Genomic DNA, 27,739 nt, shown 5'->3' on the forward strand with positions numbered 1-27,739 from the left:
GTCAAAGAGAGAGTATAACCGTTCAAGAACACCACCAAAGGATTATTACAACTTGACAAGGTGCTACAAGGGAGAAGGGATAGTACATGTTCTACAATCTGTCTTCATAAACTGTTCTGATAGCAAACCTTTGCTCTCAAGCACAAAGTATTGCTGTAACACACATTTTATGAGTGCGCCCTTTGAGTTGGAGATGGATGCGCATACCCCACGTGGTCTTACTTATCCCAGAACGGTCTATTTCCTGATGAATGCAGCTCTAAAGGAGTGGATTTGATGGCCTAGACAGTCCCTTTCTGTTCCTGAATTTCCAGGTTCCTAGTCCTTCTGTATATGGGAGAATACACTCAAATGTCATATTAGCTGGGACAATACTCAATCACCTCTGTAAATAATTAGAGGATATATTGTGCACTATCTTACTGTGGTATATCCTCTCCCGTTAACCACCTGAGGCACAGGGTGAAAAGCTCCCCCAAGAACCAAAATGTTACCTCTAACATCTCACCTGGCCGATGTGCCTTTGGAACTGCCATGTTCGTCACTCGCCCTCCATCTTGAGGTTTGGGGGGCGATGCAGTAAACCGGCAAATCCCCGACTCTGACGGTGTGCTTGAGGTCAGACTGTCTGTGTAGTCGTTAGTCCCTGCTGTGAGCTGCTCCGATGATGTGTCTGATATGAAGCATTCTGTAATGGTGAACTTGGCATGTCTCAGCTGCTCTTCCATTTTTGCGTGCTCGTACGCTCTCGCTAGCTCTTCGTACGTTGAGGAGGCACTTTCTGTGGAGACCATGCTGCTTCTTGCTCGATCTGCACACCAGAAACAGAGATAACGGGAGAGAGAAAACATCTACTCAGTCCTTCTTGGGTGGAAAGCTGTGAACGTGGTACTGTTTCTTAACAAAATGAAGACATAGTCAAGGTGATTTAAGTGAGTCTGCTTCACTACAAACGTCTGCACGATTTTTATTTCAGTCAGCTACCTGATAATTGCAGACAGTGTAAAGTGAACTGTTATTCTGCTTGCAGCTTTATTTGGCTTAGCATTAAATTTGTGGGTTAGAAGAAATAAGCTACAATACATGAAAAATGTTACCTTATTAAAAAAAAAAAGTGACATGCTTTACAAGTGTTAGAAACCTACAAACCAAATTTAACCAAACAAGGAACAGCTTCTTCACATTATCTTTTTTACTGTATCTCACACACACCTCTGCGAGGTGGTGGCTGGGTGAGAAAGCTGAACTCTCTGTACCTGTTTTAACCTTGTGTCTTCTGTTTGAGAAAGCCCCAAGGACAAAGGTGAAAAAGTAAAGGCGATGCTTCTAGGACAAAAACCAACTCTCAGATAAAATACTATTTCATTTCACACAGAGCAAAGGTCTTCAGGAAGCAATATTTTTTTCTATTAACTACCAGCCCGTAGTCATTCAAGTGTTTGTTTTTTTTTTTCAGTGCTGCTGAAGCTAATGGGGACTTGATATTTGACATCAAGGCTATTACAACCTATAAGCTGTTCTTTTCTGCTGACGAATTTCTGAGAATAACACAATTTCCTAAACAAGCACTATTACTGAAGATGTAAATGACTGCTGATAGGTTAAAAAACGTTCTGGAAATGCATGATTTATTTCTGCAGAGACAAATGACATTCGTATCTCTTGCATCTATCACACTTCTACTTCAGTGAGCTGGAATAGTAGAGAACTTTCTGTTCCTTGGACAGAAGTCGTATTTCATGCAAAGATCTGTACAGTTTCAGACATTGTTGGTGATGTTCAATCAACAGGCACAATGTAAAAGCTAATTCCTGAAAATGGAACTCCTGTTGCAGCCAGAGGCAACTGTGTTGTTATTGCAAATCTTTATCTTTTTTATTGTGTGCAAGGATCCTTGCATCAGTCTTCACTGAGCACAAAGAATAACACTCTTGCCACTTGTAAATAGGACTGTGCATTATTTAAAATGACATGTACTTCTACAGTATGCTGTAACTTGCTTAAGATGTTGAACTGGCCAGAACTTAAATGAAGCTATTTTGTTTCTGTTCTTTTCTTGTTCTTTTTTTTCCCCTTCTCCTGCCTGCAGGAAACATCATTCTGCTTTTCACATTTAATTTGTAAATCAGATGAAAATAATGTATTGCCTAATTTCTGATCAACTAGAAACTCCTGGAAGGCAGCACTGCTATAGAGAAGTGTCTGTAAACATGATGGTTATGCAAACATCCTAGTTTGCTCCATGAAGCCCAGGACCTGCAGCACCCCACACCCCATGCCCTGGGAAGACTAATCCAGCAAGAATGTGCTTAGGCACCAATTTTAGATTTGATGAGAGTTAATCCAAGCCCAGAGTTTTCATGAAACCTAGGTTCATCTAATTTCTAATGACATCTAATTAGAACATTTGAACTTACAGCTATGAACAGCTGCAATACATTTCTCTTAAAGGTTACTGCTTTGAAAAGCTGGAATTGTTTTGATAAGAAGTGTTGAACTGTGACAAATATGAACTTCATCAGCTAGATTCCTAAGTCTGAACTCCGTGTTGGAAAAGTGATAAAGGCAACATCTATTATAATGTGCATTTGGAAATTTAAAACTTCTGAAGTACTCAGATTAAACTGACTGTACTTTTTTCCCCAGAAACCAAGAGGCATAATAAAGATATATTCTGGCACCAGAAAACCTTTCTTGAGCGTAAGCGAAAGCTTCCATAAATCACTGTGCGTTCAAGAGAAGACAAAGAGTAGGGAAGTAGCCACATTAAAACACAGATTACAAAGTCTGTTTAGAAACCTGCATGTAGTTTGCTTACTTAAACTCACAACAAACTGAACTCTGTCCTTTGCCACAAGCACTGGAAAACATCCTTGGGTGACAAAATGCCAGAACTCATGCAAGTGCACCTGAAATCTGGAATGGCTACAAGAAGGGTTTCTGACTTAGCATTTGCTATTTGTATCTGTATCTGTATCTGTACAGCTATTCAAGTTGATCTTAAATCTTTATGATAATTCTACCTGAAGAAATTAGGCTGAAGCTGACTAGAGGTATCAATTAAGCTCTGTTACTCTGTGGAGACACCACAGAGACCCACAAGTTTAGGAGAAAAGGTGAGAACTCCATCCAATTAGTGGATGCAAGCGAAGTCAGATGTGTGTTCTTACAAAGAGAATAAAACCAGTCAAACTGTTTTTTGTGGTGAAAGGCCAGCCACACCTACTGGTTTGCAGCTTTAACACACAGATTTTCATGTGACAAACTTTTCCTCTAAAATCAGATAGAGGGTAGGCAATTTCTGAGGAGCAGCAAGCCTGGGTTTGCTTCTGCCAGGCATACTTTTGAATAGTGCTTTACCTTTCTTCTTACTTAGCTTACATTACATTTGCATTGTGACTATCCTTCCCTTTAATTGTTTACTCATTAACTTGTCCCTTTTTCTCATTTGTTCACCGCAGGGCAGAGAAGAAAGGGGGTTTTGTTGGGTTTTGATGTTTCTTTCTTCAGCTGCAGTTGCATTTTTTGTGTGCAGACATTCAAGAAGAGATAAAGACAGAGTATCTCTCTGCTTATCATCTAGCTATTTCTCAGGAAAATCAGAGTTTGATGCTGCAATATTCAATGACACAAATTAATTTTGACCTAGACTTCAATTCCAGTCTTTTCCCTCATTTTTTTTCCACTTAGAATAAGTCGATTTTCTACTTTGAACATATTACAAGAATGTGAAAAGGAAAATACAAACCTCAGTGTAACTCAAACCTTGAAACTATTTGTCAGTGATTCAGGCATATTCTTAGCTGCTACTACTGTCTGTTCCTGGGCAATAGCATTTCATGCAGCAAACTCACTTTCCTTCAGATGGAGGAAGTACAGAGCTTTGATCACAGGAAAAGTGACCACCATATCTTTCAAAGACCTCCAGTAGGTGTGTACGGCATGAGGAACCACAGACATAACATTTATTATGCACTATATGCATCATGGCACCCTCTTCTAAACAGCCCAAAGAAGCATGCCCCTCTCATGAAGAAATAATGACACCAAAGCACCTAATGAAGTATATCAAGGACCTAGAAGTTAACTGCAACTACTGCTGTTCTATTTTCACAATGCCACTGCATAAAGCCCCTGTACCTGTGTCCTGTGAGGGGCTGACGCTGTAGCTGTCACTTTCCTTGTCCACTGATCCTGCTGGCCTGGGAGTTGGCAGCCTCCAGTCTGTGGTGAGGGTATGAGCTGATATGGTGGGGTGAGGTCTGTTAAGGGTCCACTGGCTAGCATAGCGGTTGCGAGCTGTTGGTCCAGTTTTGGCACTCCTCCTCGTGGTAGGATCTGTGATGGATAACAGAAAGGGTCTTTGCCACTAGACTCTTGAACTGATAAAGAAACATAGCTTGTCAGAAAGGAATGGCCACTGAAATCACATTGGCTAAAATCCCCACAAAAGAGTCTTAGTGGGGAGAAATAAAACCAGTGCTCCTTTCAAAACTGATGGTGTTTTTTGGAAATGCCTTTTATAATGAAGCCACACATTAAAAAAATGGTACAACTGAAAAGCTGAGAGCCCCACCAGTCCTCCACTGATACATACATTATGCCTTTACTCCAACATAAGCAGCTCTCCAGTACGTTTTGAAATGTGAAAGAGCACAAGGCAAGTAGACCTGGTCAGGGTTTTCACACCACATCTCAGAGTTTAAGATCAGTGTAGATGTGGCCTTGAGAAACCTACACCAGGTACTTGCTCTCAGTTTGTAAAAATGTCATCTCAGAAATGTGGTGATATAATTTCCTCTTCTGGACGTTCAGAAAGTACTTCTATTATGGTATTAGCCAGCTACAGATATACCTTTGTTTTTTCCTAGAATTAGCCAAGACATGAAAAAATAACCTGTAATAATGCCATCAGAGTTTTATTAGGAAGTAATTCATAAATATTTGACAGCTTTTAAATAAACAAACAAATACAGTTTATTAAACTTTAAAAGTCATCTGCTCCTTACTTAAGGTCAGCAATGTTTTTTTTTCCTTAGCCTAGAGATGAATATGGTGACAAAGGGAGTAAAACAAAACTATCTTCCAAACTTCACCTCCTTAATTTTGTTCATAAGGAGCTCTAATGTAGAAGTGAGTCTTGTACTCCCTAATAAAGCAAATGGAATAGAAAAATCATTATATGGCAAACAGAAAGAGACTAAATCAGGACTGAAGGATTTATCTTCAAAGCGTCTGAAAGGATATTAGTAACAATAGAGAGAAAGAGTATTAGAAATGAGAAATTCAAATCTATTCAAATACTCATTGACATTCAAATGCCAAAGTTGTCAGTCTTTGAGGTAAAAGATTTTAGCAGAAGCAATTTAGAGAAAGAAACAATACCCAGATAATGACTGAGCGTTGCTTCTGCCTAAGCATTCACAGCACTTGTATTCTGCTGCTTCAAAGAAACAACATCTTTATTTACAAATACCAGCTGTGGTATCATCCTGCTTCTATTTCACATCCTCCTCCACTACAGCAGTGCAAAAATATGAACCTGATGACACTGATAATTGATTCTCTTGACACTGCAACACACATTTGCCTCACACAGACAAGATCCAAACCCGCACTTGGCACGACATGGCCAACCTGTTAGTATAAACTCCAGCTTGCATTGGCTGTGGAAAGCTGGCATGTGGTGGTTGTGTAGCCAGAAGTGAACCTCATGCCTTCTTTTAGAGGAAGCATGAAGGACAGAAGGAGAGTACTGGTGGGCAAACTCTCATGCAGTGCTGGGGGCTGCTTGCTCTTGAGGAGAGAAGGATTGAGGGGGTCTCATCAATGTATATAAATACTTGAAGGGAAGGTGCAAAGAGCACACAGGCTCTTTTTGGTGGTACCCAGTGACAGGAACAGAGGCAATGGCCACAAGTTGAAACACAGGAATTTATCTCTGAACATCAAGAAACACTTTCCTGTGGGGGAGGCTAAGCATTGGCATAGGTGGTCAGAGAGGTGGAGTCTCTATCCTTGGACATACTCAAAGATGTCTGGGTATGGCCTAGGGCAAATGGCTCTAGATGATCTTGGTTTAAGCAAAGGAATCAAGACTTGCCATTGCCCAGATGTCCCTTCCAACCTCAACTCAGCAGGCTCATTTTAATGAGAAGAGAGATCTTGCTGCCAGCATGTTGGAAGTCAGCACTCATTCTGCTGAGCATTCATAGGGCCCTGGACAAGAAGTGGACCAGTGTGAATGTCATGATGTTCAACAAGGATATGTGCAAAATCCTGTGCCTGGGTCTGGGCAGTTCCCCATACCCATACAGACTCATAGGATTATTTTGGTTAGAAGAAACCTCTAAGATCATTGAATCCAACCTTCAACCTAAATCAAGAGAGCAGCCCTAAAAAGAAAGACTTGGGAGTGCTGGTGGGGAAAAAAAAACAGAGGACAGCACACATCCATGTAGTGTCCCAGTTGTTAAATTAGCTCTGTTGCCATATGCTATAGAAGTGAGCAAGGCAAAGGTTCACAGAACACATCTTTTCTATAAACAAACATGAAAGATGTAGAAAACATCTTAAAAAGTGCTGCAAAGGAATATTTGCTAAACAGTGAATCTGGGTGTGCTAGGTAGAAGGATCCATAACCCCTGAGTCACTCGGCTTTGGCACTGTTCCCCTCTTTTAGAGAGAAAGCTGTGGGTCTAGACAAAATCTTACAGGCCAGCCTCTGACACAACTGTATTTTAGTATCTGAAATCCAGTGAACACTACCTAAAAGTCTTTGACCAAATCCTATGCACTGCTGCAATTAGATCTTCCTTGCATGACAAAAGTGGATTTCAATTTCCAAAGCTATATCATATTCTTACACACGAGTTAATTTCAAGTTTAATTTGAAGGAAATCTCTCCCTGACTTCAATGGGCTGAAGTATATAACTGCACACACACAGAGACACACACAAGGGCTTAGGTTTGGACAGTGCTGGTGCTACAGTATGATGCAGGTGAGCAGTTTTGGAATGATGCTTCTTTCTGCATTACGAAAAGCAGGGTTGGAAAATAATGGAGAGTCACTGTTTACTCAGATGATCTTGATCTGCCAATGTGATGAAAATCATATGATGACATTTTTGCTGAGCAGACTAGCCATCGTGCACATAAACTAAAGAAGTGAGACAAGAGTGGTACCAGAAGGAAAACAAACAGCACATTTTTACTCTTCTAATTCAAACGTTACGACTCCTCACAGATGAATAATGGTGATACTAATCTAGTCCTCAAGAAATAACTAACTATAGCCTAAAAATTGTCAGAGGTGGACAAGCAGCAAAGTCAGGACCAGAACAGTTATTGCACATAGACTGGAGTGGAAACAGAGGTGTAATGAGGATTTTTCAAATAATCTGCATTCTAAGAACTCAGCTTTCAGCATTTATGTGCATTGTGCTCACAGAATAAACTCTGAAACAGAGTAATCCAAGGCATTGTAGAAACTGCACACTGCTAAGTGACTTTACACTTTGGTAGTATTCTTACATATTCATTCAAGCTCGTTGTTCCTTTTCCCATTTACACAGACATGCAACACATTCATGAGAGAAATAAGCAGAATGGATTACAGCAAGGTATTAATTTATGATATTATTTTAATCACTATAAAAATATCCCAGCATTAAAGTAATCTGGGAAAAGTAAATTAGTCTAATAAGTAAAATTTGAACTAGAACTTTAAAAAGAAAACTAATAGCAAGAAATGCATTTCTTGCCTGATGGAGATATATGGAAGGAAGATGTATTTTGAAATACAATAAGGATTGATTACCAAGAAATAAAGATATTAGACACTAAAGCCCATTAAGCTAATTTATCCAATAAATTCTAGAAATTAAAATCTGGCATGCATTTGCTTTAATGAAAGTCAAGTATGAATTATATCAAATAGCATCTACATTTCAGATGCATATGCAATTTTTACTGTATTGAATCACTAAAGGCAATTGTATAAGAAATGCTCCCTGCTGACCTAAATAGATTTCTCTCAACTTTCATATTGAATTAAAAACCCCATGAAGATGCAAACCCATGAGCACAGTATGCATATTCATGCAGCTTTCTCCTCCAGATAATGTATGCTTTTGTATACTTACTCGTTCCTGGCCGGGCATCAGACACATCCACCAGTGGTCCTGTAGCTTGTGACACAGATTGGTAGTGTACTGTGTGGGTGACGGTCAGTGATTTCTGCTTGGATGTCTCTCCAAAATCAGCATCAGTGAGCAGAACTGTTGATCTGTCATCTGCAGGTGAAAAAAAACTCATCAGAATTTTGGGTTTGCCTTTATCAGAGCTTTACAGCAAGTCCCCGGTTACATTCCACCTAAGCATGTCCACTACTGCAGACAGTGGCAGCTCCCTCTTTTCTACAGGACTGAAAATGTCTTTGAAGTGTGTGCCACAGTGGGTTTGAACTCAAAGTTCAACTCAAAGTTCATGCAAAGCTAAAGAATAAGTTTAATTGTTGCATCTTTGTGATTTCACTTTAGAGAAGTGCAGCTGAAACAGACTATTAAGCATCCTTTCAAAAAGATCATTTGTGCATAATTATTTTTGGCCCTAATTCCCTTTTTCTCATGTTTTGAATTCTGACCTCTACTTCAGTTTCAGAGAGTTCAGCTGAGATTTTAACATATCAAACCCAGTTTTTTTAATTACCATAATTAGCAATGCCCTCAGTGTCTTCGCCCAAGGAGGTCATTAGGTAATGTTGCTAACTAGCACTCTACCAGTCAGCTTTTTCTCTAGAGACACAGTATCACAGTATCACAGTATCACCAAGGTTGGAAGAGACCTCACAGATCATCAAGTCCAACCCTTTACCACAGTGCCCAAGGCTAGACCATGGCACCAAGTGCCACATCCAACCTTGCCTTGAACTGCCCCAGGGACGACAACTCCACCACCTCCCCGGGCAGCCCATTCCAGTGCCCAATGACTCTCTCAGTGAAGAACTTTCTCCTCACCTCGAGCCGAAATTTCCCCTGGCGCAGCCTGAGGCTGTGTCCTCTGCAGAAAGAACAGCCATGACCAAAGACTGGTCTTAGGGAGATGCTTGTTTCTGAGCATGAGTACCAAAGTGAAGACAACGGAAATATACTTGCAGGTCAGCTAAGTGTCCTTAAACCCAGTGTTCTACTGTGCTGGAAGCTAAGGGCTAAGTCCTGCATGCTCTCTCTGCACCTAACCTCACTACTGTAGGTTTGAAAAAAGCAGCTGTGGAGGCCTTTGTGTGAGTCATACAAGTTTCTCTCAACATAGTCAGTCCAGCTGACTACAGGCTTTCCCGCAGCTGTAAAGAAAGTCTGACCTTGGGAAGAACTGGGAAAAGAAGTGTGAGCACTGACCTTTACTGCTGCATGATTCCACTGCCTAATGTTTCCCTACTGGGTAGGACATATTCTCCAAATTCCTACACATACCTTGACCCCTGCAGAAAGGCAGTGCTGTAAAGCACTTTCTGTTGTTTTGGGGGGTTGGGGGTTTTATTTTTTTAGTTGTGATCTCTGTATCATATTTCTTTTGCTCCAAAGAGGAATCTGGCCCACTTTATTATGGAAGGTTTAACAGCAACAACTCCTCCACTGACTTTGTGCTTTCAGAACAACTATTTGCATGCTCTCAGAATTTGTTTTGCATTCTTTACAGTCTTTTTATCCATTCATAATAGCAATGAAATCCACCAGAAGTTCCTTCTCTGCTCTGTAGCCTTGTAATATGTTTCTGAGTAGAATGGCAGCAGTGGGGCTTCCATGCATTTACTTGTCAGCAGAGGTTAATCTGCTTCTTCTAAACATTCCTGGTTTGGGTTGTTGTTGGGGTTTTTTTTAACTTGACATGACACCATTAAGGAGAACAGCTCTGCACAAAAACATAACTAGCATTTTTTACCCAAAGAAGGCCATAAATAGAATGTGCATTATGAAATCAGATTACCCTGTCTCTGCTAAAAGATGAGCTCTTATTCAGGTTGGGAACAAAGCCTCCTGGCAGTAAAATATGTCGAAGACTGCCAAAGTGCCTGCTTATTCTGAGTGCTGTGTGGAGAGCTGGCTATTACCAAGGCACTGATTGCATTGCTGTAGTTAAGGCACTAATGGTATTTCCACTATAACTCCCTATTGCTTAGCAACTGTAACTCAAAAGGAAAAACTGTCTTTTAAGATGAAGCCTAGGCCTTCAAAAGACTGCATCACACAGGCAAACACTGGGAAGCTCAAACCAGGCTTAAAAAAAAGGCTGTATTTCAGGTGAAGCACAGGTCTCCTTTTCAAATCCACAGCACAAATTACATGTTCCCTTAGGCCCCCTCCCCTGCCCCACTGAGCAAGCGTCAGAGTGTGTGGCTAAAGCAGATTATTCCTTCCTAGTGTGGACATGGACAGTGAATACAGAGACACTCCTGGTTTGCAGAGCTTTCCTCTCTGACCTTGGATACTTTTATGTTCTAAGCCATTACAGGCTACTTCTGCTTGGATTTTGATCAAAGGAAGTTAGAAGTCTAACAAGATCAGCCCTTCTGCAGGGTCTTGGCACAGTGTATTACCATACAGTCATGAAACAAAGTTGCGTATTTACTCCGCTGAGGCTTCAGACATCTTGTGTTTAAACTATCTGGAAAAGAACCAAACCAAACAGCAAACAGTCCTGTTTCTCATGACAGTTCAGTTACGTGCCAGTCACATGAGAAATCCTGTTTGTTATGTTGTGTGAAACAGTTTAGATATGATTCTATGATGTGAATTTTACATATACACGCAGAAGCTGAAAACAGATAAGAATGCTGAAATATGTTTGGCACAGGTGGACACAATATGCAACGTGTAAGTTTTAGAAGTTGGCTGTGGCAGATCTTTAAATACTGATATTGCAATTTGAGAATTTCATTTTTCTTCCAAGTAATGCCAGTGATCCAACTCCCTAATCACAGCCAAGAGAGAAATCAAAATGAAATCATAAAACTGCCACTCTTCATTTGTGATTTCTTGAAGCAGCTCTTTCTTACTGGCTTCATTTTCCTAATGTTCTGCATTGTATTAAATACTGCACTGGGATTAATGAAAGGGGAAAACAATGCAAATGGGAGAAAAAAAAATCAGTTCAGTTTTCAAACGTGGCATATCACTTTGTAGCTCTCTTTTCTTGATGTGTGTAGTGAGGAAAACGTGAGGGGTACAGGAAGTCCACCTAAAGTGCCTGTTACAATAAACAGTGAAAATAAGCCCAAGAAGAATTTACCAATGGTCTCCATCGTGTCCCTCTCCTCTATAAGAAGCTGTGCTCTGGGAATATCTATGTGCATCCTCAGTGTTTGCTGCTGTTTATTAAGTGTGTCTGATGTCCTGGTGTTCTTGCTGAAAACAAAAGAGAAGTGCACACATTAGCATTTGGTCTAAAATAAAAGACACTTGCAAATTTCCACCTGTTGAGTCTGTCCAGCTCTTACAAAAAATAATACAAACATAATCAACATAAACACATATTTTCCTCTGTTCAGAACAAGTGCATAGTATTAACTTATTGCATATGACATTGTGCTAGTTTGAGGCAAACTGGAGTATTTTAATGAGAAAAAAAGAGATTACAGGCTGTGAAAAGGAAACAATGGTGATGTCTACTGCACTCATAGGCTTGCTGAGATGTATAAAAGCAGGGACACAAACATAGATAAGACAGAGTGTGTGTCTCTGTCTGTTGGAGTGCAAACATAGATCAGACAGTGTGTGTCTGTTGGAGTGTGTGTTTCTGCTTGGGTCTGTGTAATGAATCTTTCTCCTTCTAACCCCCCTTGCTGATCCTCCAAACTCACCTTGCACATTAAGACATACTCTGGGATAAGTAGAGGGGTGGAAAGATGGTGGAAGGGTGGTTGGGAGCCCCTCCTGTGGACTCTGATTTCTGGGAGGGGTATTGTGTTTCTGTATTACTTCAAACTTGTATATTTCTGTGTCTAGCTGTATGTATTTGTAACCTATTGTAAATAGCTGCTTGTATGTTGTGCCAAGCTGTAAATATAAAGCTTCATTCCTTAACTTCCAGCTGGCTGAGTCTAGTCTGGGTGATTTCATAAGGTGGGGGGGAGGTAACTCCCAAACCATCCCAGACAAGCAGCTAAATGTATACACAGTGTTGAGGGATTTAGTCCATTCTTTATCAGTAAGAATCTCCTGAAAGTATTTTTTCCCCCAAGTGTTGTCATATAATGAAATCAGTAAAAACATTTTGGAAGATGGACCTTTGCTTTCATTCCTCCTGAACATACAGCTGAGCAAACAGGTTGGTAGGAAAATGATGTCTTAAATAATTTCTCATTATTTTTTTACCTTTTCTTTATTTTTCATTAGATAAATTCCAAATATCACCAGAACTGATACATGGAAAACAAAATTAATAACTAAGGATTCCATTAATAAATTGCACAAAATAAATGAAGAGTTTAGTTCCATTGATGTTTCAAGGCTAAAATTGCAAATTTTGTTTACATTCATGGATTATTTCTAATTGATTGATGTGGTAATCTGAAAAAGAACACAAACCAATTATTCTATCACCATGCAAATTGAAACAATTTCATTTTGAAGGTTGTGTACCAGAAAATGACTTCTTAAATGAGCTGTCTACTGAAAGCAAATGAAAATTGATAGTAAAACTGAGCGCTGCAATCATTTCTAGGACAGAGATTGCACCACGAAACCTTCAGACTGCACTAAAAACCCACAAACTTTTTGCCCTTCTCGATGTAATTACTCTTTAGAGGAGAAGGAACATTTACAAGACGAATCAGTCAGTAGTGTGCTCACAATTCAAAGAGCTATAAAATCCAGTGGAAGCTCATTTTCTAGTGTAAAATAGCTGCAGATCACTAGCTTTAATTCTTCTTTGCCCTGTCTTTCTGTTGTGTTTCCTATGAGTAAGACCTAACTATTGCAGGTTGGGAGGTCCTCCAAGTTTTTTTTAGGAGTTCAGGAGTTTCCTTGTCACATGTTCAGTAATTTTGCTCCAAGAGCAAAAGATCTGCAAGGCACACAAGTACAGCTCCCTGGCTGATTTTCACTGCTCTGCCTTTAACTTGATGGTTAGGTAATACTGTTGCCATCACATACAGATGGGTAGCTGAAATGCCTTCCAACATCTAGCTCCTCATTTAATCACTGTGGAAGCAAAGTTTCAGGAGAGCTAGCCATGGGCTGCCAGACTTTTCTCTGTATATAATCAGTGGAAAATAGTAGTCACAGTGTCTTATTAAGCACATAAATCTACAAAGACATGTAGGATAAATTCCACACTGACATTCTCCAAGTCTCTGCAAAGTTTTTGCATGGATTAGATGCCACTCTCCTATTGGTTTTCCACTCAAGCTGCTGAAATGTTAAGAGAATCAGGGACTAATATATTATCTGCATGCCAAATATGCTTAAATACTTGCCCTTGAAAAGTCAGACTACTTTGGGCTTCTACAAGATTATAGTGCAAATATAGTCAAGGAGGAAACTGTTTTTCTGGGGTCCAATTTCAATTAATAATCAAAACCCCAACAGTTATAGGATACATGCAATCAGATACACAAAGGATCTGTACACTGCAAAATTGAGTCCATTAAATGCATCACTGCACACCCCTCTTTTGCTTATCAGGGATGCAGGAGACAGAGGGATAGGATTAGACATCTCCCTCAGATAATGCAGATCTCAGAATCCCAATGAGAGCTAGAAACTCTTCTGCAGTACAAATGCTCTGAATTCTTACTATTGTAAGGTACTCAACCACACAAGGAGCAGAAGAACATATCCTCAGGTTTGCAGTTATATTTACCTGCCAAGAGAGAATTCTGAATCCCATTCTTGGCTTCAGGGACAGCTTTACACAAAATAGGGCCCTTGAGCCATAACAGGAATCCAAGTTTCTATATTCAGGAACATTTCCTACCTGCCTCAAGCATTATGTTTTTGTTGTGTGATCTCTCTCCTCCTTTTTACTGCCCATATTAATTCTCCTGCATGCAGCAGCACAGTGGCACGAAGCGTCTGAACACAGAACAGGGAACTGGCAGCAGCATGAGGGTGTCTGCTGATCAGCATGCTACCTCTTTCTGATCCAAAGCATCTTGAATTATTTTCTGCAGACCACAATAGCTCAACTTTAAGGTTATAAAAACCTAAAGTGCCAACAGCAATTAAGTGCCTCTAGGACTTGAAAGTCAGGCAAACAGTTTTACAAATGGGGTTTTGAAGTTGGGTGCCCAGGTGTTTTCTAGGCTAGAAAAATTCAGACACCAAAGTCGGTCTGAGAAACGAGTCAGTATACATTTGCTGTAATCTTTTGTGCTACTAAGATGCCTGCTTTTGGCCACTTACTAAAGGCAGACACTTGGGAGTACGTAGGACTTCCAAGTTTGATTGAGTAGAGCTTTTATGCACAGTCTGTGGATAAATGAACCTTTTCCCAGAAGAAGTACGTTGTGTAAGGTATTTTGACAGAGTTGGCATAGTTAAAAGAAAGCTCCCTTTTAAATATTTTTTTCTGGATTTTCAATTAAAAAGTACTCACTTGAGTGACTGAAAATATCTGTATGCACAGGAGAGGATTAAACATATCAAGCTAGTTATGTAAAGGGATTAAATATGGTGCTCTCTAAACCAAAAGTCATTCTGGGTTCTTGGCAGAGAGTCAGGCTACCTCTTGGTTTTCTGATGTCTAATCTGGTTATTGTGAAAACACATGGAGAGCTAAAACTTGTAAGTGATCAGCCTGTCGGGATATCTGGGGAGAAAATGCACTCATCTTCAAAATGAGAAAGCTCAGTCAATTGCTGTACTGATTCACAGTGAACTGTTACAAAGAAGTTGGCTGGATCAACACTTTTACCCCCCAGAAAACCATTAAAAACCTGTGATTGTACAGCAACAAGGGTTTTTTGTTTGGAAGTTAAAGGCATCAGCAGCAAGTTGTGCAGCTCTTGCTGCACTGTCAACTTCTGGGACTTATCCTGCTCCCCAGACATCTGAATTACACAGCAAAAGCTAGCAACTTTCAAAGCAAAGACGAGAGCTCCATCCTTAATCTGCTTTACACTCATAAAAATCTCTTCAAAGGAAAAGATACACAAAGGTCTCTCTACCCTCATGCATTCTTGTCAAGCAGGGAACCATCTTTCCTGCTCTCTGTCAATGCTTAAACAGCAAGGCACAACCCCCAACATACTCTCGTTTTATCATAGCGGGTTTTAGTGACATTTAAAAGGCATAAAACATTAGGGGCTTTCTTACATGTGACTATTTTTTGAGAGGGATGATTGTCCTTCAGTTATTAGAACTGTAGAATGGCTTAGGTTGGGAGGGACACCAGAAATCATCTACTCTGACCCCCCCTGCCACTGGCAGGGATGCTTCTCAATTAGACTTTGCTGCCCAAGGCCTCATCCAGTCTGGTTTTATGCACCTCCAAGGAAAGGATATCCACTACCACTCTGGGCAACCTATTCCAGTCTCACTACCCTTGTACTGAAGAACTTCTTCCTAAGATCTCATCTAAACCTATTCTCCCTCAGCTTAAAATCATACCCCTAGTCCTGCTGCTAGACACCCATATGAAAAGTCCTTCTCCAGCCTTCCTGTAGGACCTCTTCAGGCAGCTATAAGGTCCCCCTTGGAGTCTTCTCTTCTCCAGGCTGAACAACCTCAGTTCCCCCAGCCTATCCTCATAGCAGAGGTGTTCCAGCCCTTAGATCAGCTATGTGCCCCTTCTCTGAACATGCTCCAACAGTTCTATGCCCTTCTTATGACAGGGAGACCAGAAATTAATGCACTGTTCAAGGTGGGGTCTCAAAAGAGCAGAGTAAAGGGGAAGACTCCACCTCTCTTGACCTTCTGGCCATACTCCTCTTTGTGTTGCCCAGGATACAATTTGCTTTCTGCTGGCTCATGTTGAGCTTCTCATGGATCAACACTCCCAAGTCTTAACATGCTAAATTTTCAGAAACACTTAGTGATGATGCATCGCTCAGGTTTTGTTGGAGGTATTTCACAAACTTATCACAAACAACAGAGAATTTAGCCTGCAGAAAGCAGGGTCCCAAAACCAACACCACTTTGAGAGCTCCAAGTTATGATGCATCTGCAAACGAAGGTCTCCCTACTTCCTCTAAAGTCCTGTTTTCATAATTATTTGCCTTTGTTCACATTTTTAGAAAAGAGATATAAAATATGGTTATTTAATAAAGCCAAGGTTATTTGTTAATAAATGTGGTGAGGAAAATTGAGTTGATGATCATATTTCAATGATGCTGAAAGAAAAAGTAAAGAGAAATGGTGATAGATGATTTACCTAGGAAAGCAGCTCTGAACTAAAGGCTGGGAGCAGATCTGACTGCTCTCTGAGTGCATCAGGTGGAAGGGATGAAGTAGTTCTTTAATTCAAAGACTGATATCAGTAAAGGTAAAAAAAGTGTCAGAGGCTTTGAAATGGTCTTGCAGAAGTGGCAAAAAGAGTAGTGAAGCTAAGCAGGTTACCAGTTTCGTGGAAGTGTTATGTGTGGTTTTCCCTGGGAATGAATATCCTCATCCAAGAGTTTCAGCCCTGCTGGGTTTCTTTAGGGAGCAGCCTTGATGCATACACTAATTGCTATTGCTTTCTGTGTCATTGAAAAATATCAGAGCATATCTTTCTGAAGCTGCTTAAACCTGCAGTCTGCCACCAGAAGGGGTTTCTAACTGGCAGATAGGAAGGTTATGACCTGAACTGTGTACCAGTCTTGTTACATACCAGTGGTACTATTCAAGTGCATTTGCAGACTGATGGCACAGAGCTGAGTTTACACTAAAACCATCTTTCACCACATCTTGGGTAAATATATACTTAAAACAGCAGATGAAGTTTATCATGGGTGAGGAAGTTTAGAGTACAATTCATTTGGTAAAATATCTATGACATTCTCAAATTTGTTGCTTAAGAATAAAAAGATTTTCTAGCAACCCAAAACTCATTTGAACTTAAAAACAATCCTTTGGTAATTCTATTTCAAATATATGCAGTAATTCTGAAGTTCAATCTTCTCCCCAGACAAAATAACACACATCAGAGATAAGAAATTTCCATCTTTGAAAGAATTGTGGTGCCAAAATAGCCATTCTGCTGCAATTCAACAACAGAATTAGATTTCTCAATGCTGAGTTGATGGAACAGAAATGAGAAATGATAAATGGGTTTACCTGCTCTTCTATACCTTTGGGCATAAGCAGCTAACAAGAGCGAATTACATAAATATAACTGTAAAGTTCAGAGATACTTGCATCCAGGCACTTAACTGCCTTCAGTCCCTGAAGAGCAATTACTTTTGTATATATTATGAAAATGTTTTTCCAAATGAGAGAAGTATCCAAATGGACCTACATAACTTCCATAACTTACTCTGCTCCTAAAAGAAATCTCAGGTTATTTACCATTATATTCTCTCACAGATTATCTTTTTCCTCCTATTTCTAAGCAACACCTGTCCCAGTTCTTAACAGTCAAATGGTGTGTTTTGGAAAATGATTTAGCAATAGAAGGTTTATTTCTCCCTCTGCCCTCTAATAAATGAGGACATTTTTAATAATTTACATATAGAATCATAGAATCAACCAGGTTCAAAGAGACCTCCAAGATCATCCAATCCAACCTAGCACCCAGCTATCGTTAACATGTTTCACTTGGGTGTATTCTTACCTCATAAGCATTTCAGCCAAACTCTTTGCATCTAGAAGAGAACAGAAGAAATATCATCACAAATTAAAATCTCTTTGGTAGGTGGATTATTAGGAAGTAAGTGCTTTGAATTAGCCATGTGTAAGACCACTCTTGTTTCTCAGGTTGATGGCAAGAATAAAATAATCTCTAAAAGCCTCTACTTGTGTCCAAAGTGTGTCACAGTCCCAGACAGCCCTGTTTAGTTTCACAATTTCAACAAATGTGCTTAGAGAAATACAAGCTACCATTGACTTAACTAGAAAAAAACCCAGAAACTTATCAGAACCAGGAACAATTTATCAAATAAGGGGATCTCGGTTTCTTCATGTCACAGGCAGTAAGTGAAAATGTGAGGAAAAAAGAAAGGGCAAAACAATAGAAATGTTGACCTCCATCTCTGGGCAGGAGCCAAACAAGCTGGATGAGCAGTTGCCAACTCACCATTTCCAAACCAAACCTGTCTGCATGGAGGTCTGAGCAAGGTAAGTCTCCAAGGCATCAACTTGTTTGGTTGCTCTCAATTATGAATGGGTTTCCACTAGCAATAATTCAGAACTACTGCTGTGCCTTTAGAGGACAATCTAGACATAAAACAGGAGGTGGCTCATTCCCATGTGGATTAGCCCTGCAAAATGAGGTGCTGCTGAAGGAAAAAAATATTCCTTCTGTTGTTTTCATTGCTATCATTATTTGTATGAAATCCTATGGGGATATAATTATTCTGGTACTTATAGATCAAAAGGCACAGCTGAAGGTTAGTTCACCCAGCATTCTTCAGGTAACTTTCTGTGAAACTTCATCAACCTAACAGAATTTCTGTAGTATTATTCAGCAAATGCTTTGTTTTCCTGCAGGCTGATGCTGAACAAATTCATTTAAAAATGTTGACTCCAGAGTCCTTATGCACATCAGACAGCAATAAAGTGGTCTTTTGTGCAATCAAGTGAAGCAAATCCCAGATGAAAACAATTCCAAGTTCTAAGTCTTCAAGCAAGTCTCCTGTTAAGTGAAATTTTACATTTCTTGGTCTATCTGCTGCTTATCTACCAGCCCCTGCCAAGGCATTTACTGGATTTGCCTTGTTTTCTACATTTCACCTTTTCCATTCCTTAATTACCTTTTGGGTCTCCTATACCTTCAACAATGTCCTTGCTTGTGATCCTGTTAAATATCATGTCTTTAAAATTGAGAGGATGCAGGCATGGCAAGCCACCATCTTAATGCATCACTCTGACTTAACTTTAAAAACAAATGGACAGAAGACTCTTTTATTCATTAAAAACAAACAAACAAAACCTCAGTAAAATCTCTTCCACCCACTTTCCACGTTCTGTTTCTCTGACACTGTAACAGTTTGCCTATCTTAAGCCTCATTCCCCACCTGCTACTGGGGAAGCTGAAATTCTATGCTTCCTCTAGATTTATTTACTTATCATGGCAGATTACTGGTGGAAGGAAGCACTCTTCATCCCAGATGTCCTATTTAATCCATGTACTACTCCATTTATGCTCTCAGACTTTCTATGTTTCATTTTGTTTGGGATTGCCTTTTGCTGTTAAACATTCTTAGAAGCGATACTACATAATAGACACCAACGTCTATCATTAGTCATAAACCAAACTACCACTGCTGCTGCTGCCAAATGATGTCAGGGATAGTTTTGCTACTGACTTATAAGGACCCAATTAGTTCAAAGTATACAAAAAATCCCCAACAACAAAACAAACAAACAAACAAAGGAAAACAAAGCTCTGGTTCCATGTGATGTTGTTTTCAGCAAACTTCAGGATGCTTCTTGTTATTCTAGCAGCGCTAGGATCATGAAGAGATTATGCACACATTCTCCTTCTGACACACAAAATAAGGGGGTTTCAACATGCAAATAGTGTTTTCATTCAACTAGCAGCTTTTGAGATGCAATCGCAGCCTCCTTAAGTGAAGACTATGGATACTTGTGTGAGTAACAAACAGTTCCTGAAAGGACAAAGTTGAAGGTTGTTTAGCCCAATGTGGTTCACTTCACTTCTTAGATTTCTTTACCGTAGGTAAAAGATCAACAACCTCGCTCAGATGGTCTCAGGTGCTGCTCAGGAAATGTCTGTGTTCTGCTACACCTGGAAAAAATGGTACCTTCTCACCATTAAATACGTGCGGCACGTATTTGAGTGCTCAGTAACATAGATACATTCTTGGTCAGAGAGATGCAAAGAGGATTGTGCATCTTCTATTAAAAATAACATAAGACATCACCCAAGATCATGTTACATCTCAAAAGCCAAACAAGAAAGCACTGCAGAAGAAAAAGTAACTCCACCATCAGCAGGATTTAAATGTATTCATTATTCAAGCAGATTGTTACAGGGGTCAGCAGCATTAGTTTAGTTAATGGTAGCTGTACTGGGCACACAGGATAATACAGGATTAGACCAAAAGAAAGAGATAATGGATCTCATGTATGTAGCAAAGCCAGAAAAGCAAAAAACAGGCAAACAAAAAGCCTAAAAAAAACTGAATATAACAGCATGCCTAAAACAATAAGCTGCAAGAAGCCCTAGTTTCACAAGCCAGTGAATATGGACTGTGGATTGCAAGGTGTATTTCCTACATCATGCTTTTCATCATCAAAGTGAGAATAGTTCATAAAAGGAGTTAATATCCCTGCCACTGTCTGATCTCCCAGCTTTAAGGGGGGTAAAATGGAGTGGGGGGGAGGCACGAATGACAGAGTTAAAGGAGCAATCTCTCATTCCAGCCAAACATCACTTCATGCTTTAGTGAAAGACAAACCATTCCTCACCATGGGTTTGACACGACTGCAGGGACAGACACGATCCCAGCAATAGTCCTCACTTCGATTTGCTGAAGCAGCCACCTTTAAAATTCTTAACACATTTGGCTTGCCTCCTGGGAAATCTGGGGCTGTGGTACAGCTTTAAATTGCATGCTGCCACTTCTGAACTGTCATGCTGTGCTTGGATTAAGGTGAGTTGAATTTAAAAACAAAGAGAACACTACTACGCCAGTATTGGAGCTAGGAGCTAGGATAATAATCAGGAGAGAGAGTGGTAAGTCATCAGATTTCTCTGTTAAAATACATGCTGACCTCCTAAATGGCTGCATGAACTTCAGCCGTCAATAGATTTTCTACTAACCTGGCATGTGGAACTTACAAACTCAGCTAAAGTCAGAGCTTTGGTAAAATCTGTGCTTCCATTCTAAGCAGAATACTCCTGGAGAAATAATTCATACTGAGTGTGACACAGGAGGAAGAAAGGTTCACCTGTTCCTTTGTGCTAAACAAAAGAATGAAAGGGCTAGGAATGGAGAGATTGCTTTTCTTGTGTCACATTTCCCCCAAAGAAACTGAAACCACAAGCTCACTGTCTGTAAGCACAAATGCTAATGTTTGTATGCACAATGTGTTGCAAATAAATCTGGAATTTCCACTCTAATTTGTCAAGTAGGTTTGAAGAAAACACATCTCCTGGAGCCAAAAAAGCAAGAATTACATTGGGAACCTGTATGGTTTTATGTTTTTTTAGAATGTCCCACTGTAGAAACTATTATTTCTGATGTGGACTAGAGGAAAGTTGATGGTGAAATCATGATTGAGAAAAAATGAGTCCTGTGCCTTGAAGAATCCCCAACAGATGTCACACATCAAGCTTCAGTGGCAGATTCAAAATTAATTCAGATGAAAACTGAACACAATGACTGCTAAAGCAAATATTTTTTTTTAGTGACATCTGAAAAACTTGCACACAGGATTTTTCTAGAGACCTTATCAAGGAGTTCTTTGGAACAGCAATACCAACTGTCAGAAAGATCATCGTAACAGGAAGAAACCTCCAGAAGTGCAGAAAACATCTATGAAGGGATCAGTCTTCAGAGAGAATGACCAAAACCCATCTGTATTGCTGATATCCTATCAATCTGATTTTGGCAATGAACAAAATGACCAAAAAAGAAGCTTGATGGCCAAGCAATATCAACTTGCAATCTATCAGCCACGTCAAAGCTGGTTTGTTAAAATGAGATTGAGATTCACTGAGAATTGACGACACTGAAACAACACTCATCGAATTTTTCATCATAACTCTCATGATTAAATAATATTAAAATAATATATTTCCCTAGAGCAAACATTTGGTATCTCAATGTATTCTGATAACGAAGTAGCATGATGTAAAAGACTAACACAGCAGCCATTTTTCATGGGTTTCAACACACCAGAAATACAATTTTAAGCAGAAAATGGTTGTTTAGTTTTTTTGTCATGGTGTATCATGGCACATCACACTGCTGGTAGTTTTGTCAGTGGTCTGGAGTAAATGAAATAGTATCTGCTATGGCAGATGAATTCTTGTGAATGACACAAGAAATAAATGGTTAAAATATAGTGAAAATGCCAGGGAATTATGGCACAACATTTTGAATGGGTCACTAGGTAGTCTGGCCACAATTTAACAGTGCACCTGTATTAGTATAAGGTTGTACAGCAGCGATGCAAGCCATAGCTATACAACGGAGAATGTTACCCAGTTTCAGTGTAATCAGAGAATTCTCAGGTGATCTGAATGGATACAATGTTAAAGGCAAACTCTTAAAATAATGCAGTACCCAAAAAAGTGATTCTTGCAGATATGGGCAGAAAACCATAAAGGGAAAGAAGAAAGATTGCAGCCTCCCTATCTGGTGCTGATATGTCTGTTGCTAGAACCAGGCTAAGTTCTACCATGCACAAATGAGAAAAAGATACCTGAAGACTGCAAAAGGACCAGATAAATGCACTGAAATGAATAAATAATGGAAAAAACACAGAGCAAAAAAAAAAATCTTTAATTTACCAGTGAAAACACTAAGAAATTACTTTGTTATGCCCCTATAAAAGGCATATGTTCAGAGACTAAATATATGGAGCAAAAAAGAATTTCAGTCTCTGTCCAGCAGACAGAAGTATAGCAGTACCAGATGATGAGTTGAGGCTTGAGAAATTCAGATAAGAAGTGAGAAGCAACTTTCACAGAAATGGTAGTTAAATACTAATGACTTATATCAAAAGTACTGATGGAATTCTTTGTCACTGCCTGCATTGAAGTGAAAATCAGATGTTCTTCTAAATTCCTCTATTATGAGAGGAAATAATGTAGAGAAGCCTTATGTTAATGCAAAAGCCACACTAGCCAGAGATCAGCAGTCTTCCTTAAGGGACTGTACCACGAAAACCTATAAATACTAGTAAATTAGCCATGAAAAACTAAACGTGCACAGCCACCCTTTCCTGAAGTCAAGGAGATCAAAACATCCTGCTCGTTACTGGGTGTAGTTCTGCAGTATTTCTGAGAAGATAACAATTCCTTAGTACACCACTTTTTTTGATTAAAAAAACAAACAAAAACTAAACAGACACTTCACAGAGGTAAATGACCAAAAAAGTTTTGTTGAGAAAGTTACTATGCAAGTTAAATTCCAAATCACCTGCAATTTAAGCTGTTTAGCTGAGGATTAAACTGTGATTCTATGATTCTAAAGCTTCCAGATGCCCTGATTTCAATAGCTGTGTATGAACCATATGGCTAGTTGTCATTTTTTAATCTATGAATATGCCTATGCCTGGGTTTTGGGTTGGTTTTTTAATTATAATAAATCCAAAATGTTGTTACAAAAGATAAAATGAGGCCTAAAAACAACAAATAGATGTTAAGGTGAGATGGAATCACACAGGGCTGGCCCTGGGTTTAACATAGGTCATGATCATACTTTGGTTAAAATAGAAGTCATAAAACAATATCACAGTATCACAGTATCATCAGGGTTGGAAAAGACCTCACAGATCATCAAGTCCAACCCTTTACCACAGAGCTCAAGGCCAGACCATGGCACCAAGTGCCACGTCCAACCTTGCCTTGAACTGCCCCAGGGACAGCGACTCCACCACCTCCCCGGGCAGCCCATTCCAGTGCCCAATGACTCTCTCAGTGAAGAACTTTCTCCTCACCTCAAGCCTAAATCTCCCCTGGCGCAGCCTGAGGCTGTGTCCTCTCGTTCTGGCGCTGGCCACCTGAGAGAAGAGAGCAACCTCTCCCTGGCCACAACCACCCTTCAGGTAGTTGTAGACAGCAATGAGGTCACCCCTGAGCCTCCTCTTCTCCAGGCTAATATGGATGGCTCTTGGAAATTATCAAGACTTCTTTTTGCAGCTGATAAATCACTTTGCTACTTATTCAGTGTGTACTTTTGAAGGTATTTTCCCCAGATACCTTCAATGTAAAGTCTGCTGTTGTGTACTAGTGTAAACCCTTACAGAGACAAGTACAGAAGTGGTAGACAGCATGGGTCAAAACACTGGCTGTGGGATATTTACTAGAAGTCTGATAAAGCTGAGTGAATTCACAGATCTAGAAGTTATTCAAATTTGAATAAGGACTGGGAGAAAGTACAGATCAGCAACAATGAAAGGTCAGTGAACAGCAAAGTGTTGCTCTAACAGTGGGAAAAAACATGTGGCAAAAACCCCAGGTCATTCACAAGGGAAACAAACAACAACAACAAAAAGGAAAAAAAGTGTCAATATAGGAGAAATAGTTTTCTTTCCCTCCCCCCTGCTCCCCGTGCAAAATAACAACAGTACATCCATAGGTTACTGTTTAAGATGCTTGCTAGCAAATTAAAAAAGAAGGAATTTCTGTCAAAACCTCCTATGCTTTGATGTCAGTTACATATTGCATGACAATAACACCAGCTGGGGGTTAAGTATTTGGTCACATGCAGCCCCACTTTTTCCTTTCATGTTCAGGGAGTATGCGCCTGTAGGAGTAAGTGCCATAGCTCTCATCTTACCTCTCAACCTCTTCAGTCTCTGCTCCCTCCTTCTCCTCCGCACGATCAGCAGCATTACAAAAAGCAGCAGGACCCCAACCAAGATACAGGAAATGGTCACCAGCATCTTCAGCCCTTCGTTGGTTGCCAGCCCTTCCTCACTTTGCACAACTGACTTAATGAGCGGAGGGATTGTACCTGGAAACAGTGTCAGGATATTAGATGCCTATTAATGAAGACAAAAGATTGAGTTCTCAAGGAATGTGGCATGTTACATTCTTCAAGCACATGCAGAACACTGGGAAGGATTTGTCATATTCAAGGTGGATGCTGTGTCTGCATGTGTAACAGCCATGCACACAGGTAACAAGGTCCTGACTGCAGAGACACACAGATTATCAAAAACTGAGAAATGCATTCACCAATGACAGAAAACTATGCCCATTATACAGTCAAAAATGAAAATCAACTTTGAGTCATATTAAAGCACTACAAAGCTGCAAGAGGCCTCAGAATTGCTACATATGTATATTACTCCTTACTATGTGAAAATAACACTGCCTTGACATATTCACACTTTCTGTTGAGCTTTTCCTTTGTAAGCAAAGTAACTGACAAAGTTCCTTGGCACCAGCATCATTGTTCTGGCCAAGGAATTCAAAGATTCATGCCTCGTGTGACCACGCAGGCACTTTGAGGGGTAGCACAAGACACTTGGCACATGGTGCTAAGCCCCTAGCCCTCAAGGCTTTGCTGGGGCCAAACCCTCCATTGCTTACTCCTCTACTCTCAGATCTGCAACAGGAGGAGAGCAAGGGTTAAACCAGCCTGGCAGGATTTAGGCCCTACCAGGACAGCTAGATACATCAGATTAATCCTTTGCACGGAAACATCTTGTCTTAGGGATGCAGTAGTGACATTGATCTGAAATGCAGATAGCCTAACTCGATGCTAATTTGCTAAAGAGTGTCTGACATTATGCTCATCAGTAAAGCAGGAGAGTAACACTGGATGGAAACAATCAGATTTTAAGAGTGACATGAGGGAAATGAATCTACAAACTACTGGCATTGGCAGGCAGCTCACTTTTTTCATTTTAGGTCCTATTTGCATTTTGAATATATCTGGATTCATTTTTACTTCTAAAGGACATGAGAAGAATCTAGCACTTCTTTCTTTCTGGAAAGCTGTTTAGTTATGGAAGACTTCTCACTCATTTCTCAATTACTATTAAGCTGCTGAGTGCAACCACAAATGAGGCTATAAAATTCAGATTTGTTTGAAAGGGGTAGAAACATTCAAGAATTGTGAACTGTGATGACTTTTGATGGAAGCTATTTCATTTTCACCAGCTACTAAAACATAAAAGTGGCTACCTGATTGCTAAAAGGATAGGAGGGTGAGATAGAAAAAAAAGGCAGACCCCTTTTTCACATCTTAATTGTTGCATTGAGTGATATAGCTATATCTTCTTATGTATCATACAGCACCAGAAAAAAAAACATTAACCTGTGATATGATGTAGTACAATGTGAGTGCCATAGCCAAAGCAAAAATGTAGAATTCTAAGTATTTTTTTTTAATGAGAACTTAATTTGTGTTGTATATAATAAAAAGAGAGGTTTCCTAAAGAGACAAAGAAAAACAGAAAAGCTACAACCATCCAAACCTGTATCAGGTATGTAAAAAAATTTAATTCTCTCGCATTTGTATTTGGAATATTTTCCTACTGTTCAGTTGTAGCTCTTCCCCAGTATTTTCTTTCTTTTTCTAGTTTTGCATTTCTTGGAATAAACACACAGAAGGATTTTTTTTTAATCTTGTCTTAACTGAGATGCAGTTTTTGCGTTATTCTAAAGGTAAAGAAAATGACTAGATGAAGAAATTGAAATAGTTTCAAGCTCCTAAAGGTAACACTAATAACACTTTCTGAATACTCCTAAACCTTTCTGAACAGTAAAGGGACAAATTTTACCCTGAATCGAAGTCACACATTGCCTGAGAAGTGTTACATTCGAGAGTACATAAAACTGTCTTGCTTTTCTTAATACTCTGATGAAAATCAAATTAAGAGTGGCCTTAATTTCAGTTAGGGCCTAACTATTTAGGTAAGTGATGATTATTTTCCATAAATCTTTTAAGTAATTCCTGTGTATAATGCTGCATACAGGCAGTACAAACTTAATCAGCGAATGTATCATAGAATGTATCATAGAATCAACCAGGTTGGAAGAGACCTCCAAGATCAGCCAGTCCAACCTAGCACCCAGCCCTAACCAATCAACTAGACCATGGCACTAAGTGCCTCAGCCAGGCTTTTCTTGAAGACCCCCAGGGATGGTGCCTCCACCACCTCCCTGGGCAGCCCATTCCAATGGGAAATCACTCTCTCTGGGAAGAACTTCCTCCTAACATCCAGCCTATACCTACCCCAGCACAACTTGAGACTGTGTCCCCTTGTTCTATTGCTGGTTGCATGGGAGAAGAGGCCACCCCCCACCTGGCTACAATGCCCCTTCAGGTAGTTGTAGACAGTAGTAAGATCACACCTGAGCCTCCTCCAGGCTAAACACCCCCAGCTCCCTCAGCCTCTCCTCATAGGGTTTGTGTTCCAGGCCCTTCACCAGCTTTGTCGCCCTTCTCTGGACATGTTCCAGCACCTCAACATCTTTCTTGAATTGAGGGGCCCAGAACTGGACACAGTACTCAAGGTGTGGCCTGACCAGTGTTGAGTACAGGGGCAGAATAACCTCCCTTGTCCTACTGGCCACACTGTTCCTGATGCAGACCAGGATGCCATTGGCTCTCTTGGCCACCTGGGCACACTGCTGGCTCATCTTTAGCCTACTATCTATCAGTACCCCCAGGTCCCTTTCCTCCTGGCTGCTCTCCAGCCACTCAGTCCCCAGCCTATAGCGCTGCTTGGGGTTGTTGTGGCCAAAACACCAAAAAACACCTTGCAAGTTTATCTGTCCTTAACGTTATCTATTTGTGGATATTCTAATAAGAAATCACAAACCCAGAATCCTGGTATTCAACAAGAAAACACCATTCAATATTCACTGTCATTCTAGGTGTTGGCTAAGAAGGGAATAGTCAAAGATTTTCTCAGGACAAAGTGCCAGAATATTTTGGAGCCTTTT

At 40.0% G+C, this 27,739-nt stretch overlaps 1 protein-coding gene across 8 annotated transcripts in view; it reads right to left on the bottom strand.

Annotated features, from left to right (window-relative positions):
- The window catches only part of DSCAM (DS cell adhesion molecule), a 459,192-nt gene that overhangs the window by 20,767 nt on the left and 410,686 nt on the right, over positions 1-27,739 (bottom strand). For 7 of the 8 annotated variants that reach the window (XM_064152540.1, XM_064152541.1, XM_064152539.1 and 4 more), the window contains 6 exons: positions 24,618-24,794; positions 17,756-17,786; positions 11,291-11,406; positions 8,146-8,295; positions 4,141-4,338; positions 509-811 (listed from right to left, as the gene is read on the bottom strand). In XM_064152540.1, coding sequence (XP_064008610.1) covers positions 509-811; positions 4,141-4,338; positions 8,146-8,295; positions 11,291-11,406; positions 17,756-17,786; positions 24,618-24,794 — 975 coding nt within the window. Of the gene's footprint in view, positions 1-508; positions 812-4,140; positions 4,339-8,145; positions 8,296-11,290; positions 11,407-12,461; positions 12,571-17,755; positions 17,787-24,617; positions 24,795-27,739 lie in introns of those variants that run through there. The other variant, XM_064152547.1, reaches the window with a different exon arrangement.

The sequence above is a fragment of the Pogoniulus pusillus genome, chromosome 12, assembly GCF_015220805.1.
Source record: "Pogoniulus pusillus isolate bPogPus1 chromosome 12, bPogPus1.pri, whole genome shotgun sequence".
Taxonomy (NCBI): Eukaryota; Metazoa; Chordata; class Aves; order Piciformes; family Lybiidae; genus Pogoniulus; species Pogoniulus pusillus.